Source organism: Pyxicephalus adspersus, chromosome 1, assembly GCF_032062135.1.
Source record: "Pyxicephalus adspersus chromosome 1, UCB_Pads_2.0, whole genome shotgun sequence".
Lineage (NCBI taxonomy): Eukaryota > Metazoa > Chordata > Amphibia > Anura > Pyxicephalidae > Pyxicephalus > Pyxicephalus adspersus.
The window spans coordinates 93559078-93570367 of NC_092858.1; the positions used below are offsets into that span (position 1 = coordinate 93559078).

At 41.1% G+C, this 11290-nt stretch overlaps 1 protein-coding gene across 1 annotated transcript in view; it reads left to right on the forward strand.

Moving 5' to 3' along the window:
- Positions 1-9196: 9196 nt before the first annotated feature.
- The window catches only part of AKIRIN1 (akirin 1), a 10483-nt gene continuing 8389 nt past the window's right edge, over positions 9197-11290 (forward strand). Inside the window, exon 1 of the mRNA XM_072419403.1 lies at positions 9197-9547. Coding sequence (XP_072275504.1) covers positions 9352-9547 — 196 coding nt within the window. The 5' untranslated portion in view covers positions 9197-9351. The remainder of the gene's footprint in view (positions 9548-11290) is intronic.

An 11290-nucleotide genomic window follows, 5' to 3' on the forward strand; every position in this document is an offset into this window, starting at 1 on the left:
CTCCCCTGTAACCTCAGCTCTTTTCAGATAGTTTATATAGTTCCATAACAGGTTTTAATCACAGAGTTTTACAAAACAAGTAGCTTCTTGTTAATGGACCACTATTTCTGCATTAATGATGCTGATTCTATCCTGTATCAACTCTTCATTTGCAAAATATAGACTGCATAGATATATGCAACATCAGCTAAAACATAGAAGTGTGTCAACTTGCAAACTTGATCACTGCCATTTTTACTTTAATTTTAAGCTTCTTTTAACCTTTCTGCTTGCAAAAATGCATGTAAAGTAATGGAAATGTTATACATGTAAGAGCATAAAACACAGTGATACACATGTGATAAAGGCAAAAAGTAGTTAACAACGCAAATGGCGTGATTTTTTAAAGCTCTTCAAGCCTGTAGAGGATACATTTCATCAGTGAAGCTGGGTGACCCAGCAAACCTGGAATGGATTTTTTAAAAGTCAATTGCTATTTGCTAGCAAAGGTTTTGAATTCTGAACCAGATCCATTCCAGTTTTGCTGGATCACCCAGCTTCACTGATGAAGGTGTATCTTCTCCAGTCTTGGGAAGCTTTAATAAATCAGGCCCAAAATAAAAAAAAAACAAGACCTATTATGCCCATAACCTCTAGAATATGTACTTATTTTGTCTAGGAGGTAAGGAATAAGCAATAATACTTATTCCTATCTCTTGCAGATTTTCTCCCGGGCACATGAATGGTCACGCATAGCCACTGTATCTGATGTTATCAAATACAATACAGGACCAGCAGCCCCGCAATTTACGTGAAGATGTTGACAGCCTGCCCACATCTCATGTGTAGTCTTTTCTTTTATTTCTTTATTGGTGGTTTTTCTTTTATTTTACATTTCTCTTTATTATTTTAGATAGGTTGGAGATGAGTTTTTCCGGGTTAAATTTTAGGATTGGGGATGGGGGGTTATGTAGGATGTTTTATGTTTTGTGTGATATAGTTTTTGTTTTACTTTCTGTTGCCTGTTCTGTTGTTAAAAGCAATTGTCAGCATATAGTTGTTCCTGACCATTGTAGCAAGTCACCACATGTTGATAACATAAAGCCACATGTTGCAGTAAAGTGTGCACCCAAGCAATACATTGCTATCACCCACTGCCATGGTTGACAATAAATTGTAGGTATTGATTACCACCCAGAATAATGTCAAGAAGGCCTTCAGGAAGAGGCAGAAGCACATGGAGATAGTGTAGGTGAGCAGTTTTTAAAAATACATTTAAAGATATTTTTTATTAATAAATAGGTACAGTATTTTACTTCCTTTGCTTATGTATTATATATTGATTTCAGATGTACCAAAAAGTTTTTGTAATCATTTTACATATATTTGATCATAATCATTCATTTTTCAAGTAAATATTGCATAATTTCTCAGTGATCTGTACTGAAGATGTGACTGTTTTTGTTTATGTAATTTCACATTTTCGTCAAATAACCACACATAAACAATGACTTCCCTTTTTACTCAACAATTCGAAAACCAGAACAAGCAGGTATAAGTAATAGCTGAAAGCAAGTGTTGTGGTATACAATATATATATATAAACACAGTAACTTCAGAAAGAATTCAGACCCCTTTCACTTTTTTTCACTTTTATTATATTGCAGCATAATGCTACGATTGTAAATTTTTCCCCCATTAATCTACATTTGATATTAACCCATAATGACCTGAGAGACCTAAAATGGCTGTCTCTATCCAACCTGACAAAGCTTGGGAAGATTTGCAAACAAGAATGGCAGAAAATACCCCAATTCTGTTTTCACTTTGTCATTATGAAGTGAGAAAAAGAATTAAAACAATTTTAGCATCAATCTGCAACATAAAGAAATTGAAAAAAGAGAACGGGGTCTAAATACTTTCTGAAGCCAATATTATTAAAACATATGTTTATAGTTAAAATGTGTATAATTGGACATATCCTAAGATAATAATAAGATTATAAATCTTAACTGGCAGATTTTTCTCTCAGAAAAGCAGTTTGCAAAAAAGATGAGCAATGTATTTTTGTGAATTATTACTGCTGCAGAAATAATATTTTTGTGTAATTTTTCTAATTTATACTTCTACTTGCTGAACATAGTGTTATCAACAAGGTTGATAGGGGGTGAGGGGAAGCTGTGGAAACATGTCTTAAGTGGCCCAAAATTCTTTAAAAAGCATGTATTAAAAAAAAAAAATGTGTACTCTGGGCTATATTTTGGTGACAATACTATGCCTGTGGGCTTTGCAATGAATTCAAAAAGTCTTTAAAATGTATTTTCTTGATGATAATTTACCTTTGAGTTATGTAAAAACTGTTACATGCTCCAATAGTCTCCTTTGCTGATTATAAAATGTTCATGAACTTGTATTTAACTTAAATGTCAATTTTTTGTGTGGAAATGCAACATTTCATTATTATAATTATTAATAATAAACAGGATTTATATAGCGCCAACATATTAAGCAGCACTGTACATTAAATAGGGGTAGCAAATGACAGACAGATACAAACATTGACACAGAAGGAAGAAAGGACCATGCCCAAAAGAGCTTACATGTAATATAACAAAAGTTATGCGATGAGAATGCCTATGTTTTGTAGATGCCACTGATACCCATTAAAATAGCAAAATGGTGCTAATTCAAGGTGCATGTGTAGCAATGAAAGATATTTCATAGTAGCCATCAGTCCACAAAAACAAGGTGCTCCTACCACACATGCGAGATCCTGTCACATTAAACTGACTTTACATTTCCATACAAGTCTATGCATATGCCAAACCTACTTGAAGCAGGTAAAATGCAGGTTAAAAGAACTTTAATGTTAATCTCAAAAACAGATGCAACCTACAAGCCCAAAGACCAATGATGCAGCTCCACAGTGTTTTTTAACTCTACAATATCTTACCTTTTGATGGTGGGAGCTTCATTGTTGTTGATAGTCATTTTTGTGGTATTTAAATCAAATTCAGTAGGTTAGCACTCTGGCCTTTGCAGTGCTAGGTCCCAGGTTTGAATCTGGGCCAGGACACTATCTGCATGGAGATTGCAGATTCTCCCTGTGTTTGCATGTGTTTCTTACAGGTAGTCAGGTTGACTCCCACATTCCAAAAACCTGCAGTTAGGTTAGTTGGCTTCACCCCAAAATTGACCTTAGACTGCATTAAAGACATCTGACTATGGTATGGACATTGTGGGCCCCTTTAAGGGACAGCTAATGACTATGGACTTTGGAAAGCACTGCTTAATATGTTGCGCAATATGTAAATACTGTGTAATAATATTAATAATATATTTACTACAGTCAGAACGATGCAGCTCTGTCACTTGGTTGTGATTGGATAACAAAGAAACAGAAACTTTCAGATATGGTCCCCTACAATCCTTTTCTTCTTTTATCAGCAAACTCCATTTGTTAGGTTCACAGCAGAATACAATGGAATGAGGTCCGATTGGAAAACAATACAGCTTTTCTTCTTCTGGACTAAATGGTGACAGGTTAGTTATTATGAGAGACCGATGCAAACTGATAAATTAAAAAAAACACGTACCTAAAACTTAAAGCGTACCTAAACTTTGAAATTTCACTTTACATAATAGGGTGCAACAACCTTTTTATATAAAAAAGGGTGCAGCACTGCCCCCTAATTCTCAATCTCCTAGGCGATCGAGAATGAATGGGAGCGCAAAGCATCCCGGGAGGCTCTTGGGTGATCCTTCTGCGCATGCCCTCAAACAAAAAATTTGCTGATCTCACGCATGCGCAGTTATTTTGGCAATTTTTTTTCATCCTTCATCACCCAATCTCGCGCATGAGTCGGGTGACGTAGGATGAAGAACCCGGAAGAAGAGCAGAAGATGGTGGCGCTCGCAGTGCTGGCTCCAAGACGAATGTCAGGTTGACACAGGACCTAATGCAGAAAACCCCAGGAACGATCGGACTGCACTGCCGGATTCAGTTTGGTTTCTCTTTAGGGTTTTACATATATACATACTTTATACATACATACATATTTTTTTAACATCTGCCTACGCACACCTAGATATGTAGTTACTCCAGAACTTGCTAGACAAATCCTTTCCTTTTTGGCGTCTTAAGTCATCACCAACTATTTCAGCAGCTGCTAGTAAAGTATAGAATTAATGGGGAATGAAAGTAGATTGCCCTCTGGTGGCTACAGCAAGCTACACCAACCCATCTGTAAAAAATGTTAGTACAGTGGTACCTTGGTCCTTAATCTGTTCCAGATCCTTGGATTTATACCAAACAGGACTTATACCAAACACATTTATCCCATAAGAAATAAAAATAAAATTATTAATCTGTTCCCATGAAAAAAATGCTATTGTTATTGGCATATTATAGATTGATGGGGCTGTATAAAATAAATTAAACACTGCCTAATACTAAAGTACATAAATACAAAGGCAATTAGATGAAATAAATGAAAATTTAACCTCACTTTATCTTGCTTAGAAGAGACGAGTGCCTACTAGGATGGTGCTGAGAGAGGAGGAGATGTTATGTAATTCACAGGGAGTTATAGCGCGGTTTGTTCACTGAATGGTAGCAACTGGCGTACTGACGCTTGTGGGCAGTCGTGTCTTTGTCTCAAGAGAGGTAAATAAGGGGAGCGCACGGTGTTATGACTTATTTTGACCCATACAGTATCTAGGACAAGGGTTGTATACCAAGCAAAGGTTGTATACCAAGCAAAATTTTTTTCGTGTCCAAACAGGACTTATACCAAGTTGGACATATTCCAAAGCGGACTTATACAGAGGTACAACTGTATTTCCAAGAATTCTTGGATAATCCAATCATTTCAGTCTTGATGATGGTGGTCACCAGGACAGACGTGAATTTCTCTAATAAGGTAATAAATAAACCTGACAGGGCTTTTAAACCACTCTATCCAAGACTGGAAGAACAAATTGTGGCTTAGATCCACTTTACAGCAAACACTGGGTTTTATTTTTTTAAAACTCTCCAAGACTGGAGAATATAGACTATCATGGGAGAACCTAGGTGATCCAGCAAACCAGGAATGGATTTCTTAAAAATAAATTGCTTTTAGTTTTTAATCCTGGACCATATTTCTTTGTATTGGACTCAATACAGCTATTTTGTATTGAATCCAATACAAAATTATTTGAATTTCCAGCCGATCTGCCTGCTGGCACTGATGTCACCGGGAAACCCCGGAGATTGTCGCTGCAATCATTGGCTGGAGATCAAGGAGGAAGAACGTGTCCCTAGGACCTGCGAGGACCAGCAGGACGACGGGGGACGACAATGGAGCAAGGCAACTGGGTTTTTTTTAGTTTAAAGCTACCCCGAGTGTGACTCAGGATTATCGCTATTTGCAGGTAAAATCCACCCCAAGTTACACTTGGTAATAATGCTAGGGGGGTTAAAGCTTACCTTTAGCCTAGGGGTGTCAAACTCTAATACACAGTGGGCCAAAATTAAAAACTTAGACAAAGTGGCGGGCCATGCATAGGCAGAGAGGCTGCTGGTCTAAAGACGCAAGTGATGCTGCTACTACAATTCCCGGCATTACTTGCGTTTATAAAACAGTCCAATGCGGGGCCACGCATAGGCAGAAAGGCTATTGGTCTATAGGGGCTGGTGATGCCAGGTAATAGTAGTGGCGCTATCTCAATGCAGCGGCGGGCCAGCTGCAATTCATATTTAGGATTTCTTTGGGTGCTAAAAAAAAAAGGATGTCTGCTTTGGCCAAACATCTGTAAGAAAAGAATTCTGACATTTCTCAGGATTTTAAAAAGCAGTCCTTAAATACCAGGCAATAACTTTGCCTACGTAGAGATTTCGCTGTCTTCTGCAGGCAGAGCATATAATTCTTCAATCCCCCACCCCAATTAGATTGCAACATTGGAGTTTTACAGCAAATCATAAACTGAGGTGCTGCATAAGAGGGCTGATTTGTGTAAGATATTTGTGAACATAGCAAAGAACTTTTAAACATTAGGATTTACATGATTGTGTCAGTTCCAAGCCTTGGATAATACCTGAACGAAGAAGGCCTCATCAATGCTTTTCAACTTTTGTTCACTATTATTCTAAACTCTAATCCTCCTTCAAGCAGATATCCCCCTCCTTTTGTGTGCTCCTTCCCCACCTCTTAGATTGTAAGCTCTTCTGAACAGGGTTACCCCCCTCTCTCCCCATGTTTTAGCCAAAGATACCTGCCTCTCTCCCACTTGTTAGCCATAGATACCCCCCCTCTCCCCCACTTGTTAGCAATAGATACCCCTCCTCTCTCCCACTTGTTAGCCATAGATACCTCCCGTTCTCCTCACTTGTTAGCTAAATATATATCCCCCCTCTCTCTCCTCTTGTTAGCCATAGATACCCTACTCTCCCCAACTTTTTAGGCTTAGATACCCCTTCTCTCTCCCCTCTTTTTAGCCATAGTTACCCCCCTCTTTCCCAATGTTTTAGCCATAGAAACCCTCCTCTCTCCCACTTGTTAGCCATACCCCAACTCACTCCCAACTTGGTAGCTTTAAATACCCCTCCTCTCTCCCCTCTTGTTAGCCATAGATACCCTACTCTCTCCCACTTGTTAGCCATAGATACCCCTCCTCTCTCCCACTTGTTAGCCATGGAAATTCCCCTCTTTCCTACTTGTTAGCCATAGATACTCCTTTTCTCTCACCTCTTGTTAGCTATAGTTACCCCCCTCTCTCCCAATGTTTTAGCTATAGATACCCTCCTCTCTCCAATTGTTAGCTATAGATACCCCCTTCTTTCCCCACTTGTTAATTATAGATACCCCCCTCTCTTCCATCTTGTTAGCTATAGATACACCCCTCCCTCCCACTTGTTAGGCATAGATACCCCCCTCTCTCCCCTCTTGTTAGCTATAGATATTCCCCTCTCTCTCCACTTGTTAGCTATAGATACCCCCTCTCTCCCCACTTGTTAGCTATAGATATCCCCTCTCCCAACTTGTTAGCTTTATATACCCCCTCCGTCCCCACTTGTTAGCAATAGATACCCCCTTTTTCTCCACTTGTTAGCTATAGATACCCCTCTCTCACTCTTGTTAGCTAATGATACCCCCTCTCTCCCACTTGTTAGCCATAGATACCTCCCGTTCTCCTCACTTGCTAAATATATATCCCCCCTCTCTCTCCTCTTGTTAGCCATAGATACCCTACTCTCTTCCACTTGTTAGCTATAGATACCCCTCCTCTCTCCCAACTTGTTAGTCATAGATACCCCTTCTCTCTTATTAGCCATTGATACCTCCCTCACTTTTGTTAGCTATAGATACCCCTCCTCTCCCCGAACTTGTTAGCCATAGATACCCCTTCCCTCCCCCTCTTGTTAGCCATAAATACCCCTTCTCTCTCCCCTCTTTTTAGCCATAGTTACCCCCCTCTATACCCATGTTTTAGCCATAGAAACCCTCCTCTCTCCCACTTGTTAGCCATAGATACCCTAACTCACTCCCAACTTGGTAGCCATAAATACCCCTCCTCCCTCCCCTCTTGTTAGCCATATATACCCCTTCTCTCTCCCCTCTTGTTAGCCATCTTGTTAGCTATAGATACCCTCCTCCCTCCCACTTGTTAGCCATTGATAGCTCCCTCTCTCCCACTTGTTCGCCATATATACCCCCCTCGTTAGCTATAGTTACCCCCCTTTCTCCCACTTGTTAGTTATAGATACCCCCCTTTCTCCCATCTTGTTAGTTATAGATACCCCTCCTCTCTCCAACTTGTTAGCTATAGATACCCCCCTTTCTCCCCCTTGTTAGCTTTAGATACCCCCCTTCCCACTTGATAGCCATAGATACCCCTCTCTCACACTTGTTAACTATAGATACCCACCTCTCTCCCCACTTGTTAGCTACAGATACTCTCCTTTCACCCACTTGTTCGCCGTATATACCCCTCTTGTTAGCTATAGATACCCCCTTCTCTCCAACTCGTTAGTTATAGATACCCCCTTCTCTCCAACTTGTTAGTTATAGATACCCCCTCTCTCCCATCTTGTTAGCTATAGATACCCCCTCTCTCCCCACTTGTTATCAATAGATACCTCTCCTCTCTCCCCTCTTGTTAGCTATATATACCCCCTCTGTACCCACTTGTAAGCTATAGATACCCCTCTCTCTCCCCACTTGTTAGGTATAGATACCTCTCCTCTAAACCCACTTGTTGGCTATAGATACCTCTCCCTCACTTGTTAGCTATAGATAACCCCCTCTCGTTAGCTATAGATACCCCCTCTCTCCAACTTATTAGCTATAGATACCCCCCTTTCTCCCCCTTGTTAGCTTTAGATCCCCCCCTTCCCACTTGATAGCCATAGATACCCCTCTCTCACACTTGTTAGCTATAGATACCCACCTCTCTCCCCACTTGTTAGTTATAGATACTCCCCTTTCCCCCACTTGTAGCTATATATATCCCCCTCTGTCTCCTCTTGTTAGCCATAGATACCCTACTTTCTCCCACTTGTTAGCAATAGATACCACTCCTCTCTCCCCTCTTGTTAGCTATATATACCCTCTCTGTACCCAAATGGTGGCTATAGATACCTCTCTCTCACTTGTTAGCTCTAGATAACCCCTCTCCCCTCTTGTTAGCTAAAGATACCCCCTCTCTCCACACTTTGTGGAGGCACAGACACCCCCGTTCCCCCCGCTATTTGTTAGGCACAGACACCCCCGTTCCTCTCCCTTGTTGGTGACTGACCCCCCCCCCCCCCCTTCGATAGTTACATTCACCCCCTTCTCAATCTTTTTGTCGGTCACATTCGCCCCCTTCTTCTATTTGTTATTCACAGGCATTACCTCGTCTCCCCACTTCCTGTCCCTGCCCCCCTCCTTTCCCTCATCCTTCTCCCAGACACTCCTTATTCCCTTATGGAGTCCTGCACTCCTCTCCCCTGAGAAGCCCCCTCTGACCTCTGCCATTGGAGAATTACCATTTGTATTGGAACATGCCATTCCTTCCCGCAGACACGCTAATACATAAAATACTGCCCTTTTCTTTCCCCCTCCTATTTGATACCAATTCTTCTACAGTGTAAACGTATTCTATAATCTACATTCTTATTGCTATTTAGCGGCTGGAAGACCCGAGAATTCAGCCTCCCCCGTCACTGGTGAAGTGGTTTGGTCTGTCGTGTGACGTCACAATCGCGGCAGTTGGCCGGTTGCCGGGGAGGAGTCGCCATTGCTGTGTTCTGAAGTTATCGGAAGGGAGAACCGGAGAATACTGATCGGTGATCTGTACATCGCCCCGGTGCTTTTCTGTGCGATCTGAGTTGGAGCGAAAAGGCTGACCATGGCTTGCGGCGCGACATTGAAGCGCTCTATGGAATTTGAGGCCCTGATGAGCCCTCAGTCTCCGAAGCGCCGTCGGTGCACCCCTCTCCCGGGCACCCCCGCCACACCGTCCCCTCAGAGGTGCGGGCTGAGGCCTGATAGTCCGCTGGGCCAGCAATCTCCTCAGTTGGGTGGAGACCGCCGGCTCACCCCTGGTACGTATTCATTTGTCTTTGTGTACAGCCACCGGCCTGGTGTCTCTGCATAGCCTCGTGTACTGGCTACATTGGGCGAATATTCGGCCATCTAATCGCGCGATGTGCGAATCATCCATGGTCCTATTGCCTTCTATACACTCTCATCAGACCCATCCCTGGAGGCCTCTGGTGTAATACCCCCTGTGTACAGACATGTGGGCATTACTCCTCATTTATTACCCCAATCTGACACATGACTCCCTATGCACAGAAATGTGTGGGCACACTGGGGTCACCCCATCCATATTTATTACCCCGATCTGATGATATTTACATATACCCCCTATATAGCATGTGAGGCTCACGTCTGTTATACACCGACATGTGGGCACATAACTCTAATCCCATCATTTACAGCCTGATTTCTGCCCCCTGGAAGTCTTCCCAGCTTCCTCTTATGGTGACCACTCCATGATCATTTACTATTATCTGTGACTTTGGTGAGTCTGGGTACATAAAATCTGATTTCAAATTCCTTACTGCCTTATAATAACCCTACACTTCAATGGACTTCAAGGAGTCCAATCAATAAAAATATAAAGTTCAAATAGATTTTTTTGTATCTTAATCATTGTGTAAATAATTATACAAAATGAGCTGGAACATCAGGCACATTACATGCACAACATCCCTCAGATAGCCATCAATTACAAAAACCTACAAACCTACTATGATCAATTTTCCCACTGTTTGATCTCAGAGATCTATGTATGAGTGTGTGTGTCTATATAGTGTGTGTATGTATATTTATATATTATTTACACCTCCCTTTCCCCAAGCTTTGCTCTGTTTCCTCTCCCTGATCAGGGTAGGACCATCCATTGTATTAGTCCATAGTGTGGCTTTGTATGGTTTTTGTCTTTTTATTCCCCCCAGTCTGGGAAAATAAAATTGCCCTGGCATAGTTCAGCAGCACATTTCTCCTACTTCATACACTGCAGCTTTCATACATGTAATTCATCCTTGTAGCACAGTTATGTGACTGTCTATATTTTATCTGTTGCTTTGTGTGTCTTTGTTTTATTAGTATTCATCTTGATTATGTTCATTCCTGTTTTTCCTTGCTGCTTGTCCTGGTATTGTGTGGCGCTTAGCCCCTCTTTTCATGTGATCGGGCTTATTCAGAGGAGCAGTATGGGGTGGTGATAATGGTGATGGCTTCTGTAGAAGCGTGTTTTCACAGCTGGACCCTGCACATTAACTTTGTGATGAACACTCCACGATATTGGTTAGGAAACTGATGCAGAAATAAAAACTTTTTGGTTCCTGCACACATTGGATCATAAACTTTGCAGCCATATTTACCCAGAACTGTGGAACCACCATTGAATTTATTGCATTGTCACAAGTTCAGAACCCCAGATGTATCGGCAGCTTTGGTGCAGATCAGTTATGGATTCAGTTCTTTCAGATGATCATTCCTTTAAAAGTGATCAAAATGACATTTATTTTTTTTTAAATTTTTGTGTTTGTATCTTTTTGATGAAAACAAATCATGACAATGACTGATCCAGAGCTGCGTGTTTAGCCAGGTAAATGCACCCCCAGAACAGAATATCACAGCCCTGTGTGTGTGTGTGTGTGTATGTGTGTGTGTGTATGTATATGTATATGTGTGTGTATATATATATATATATATATATATATATATATATATATATATATATTCAGCCCAGTTATCTCTTTTTTTTAAGCTGGGAG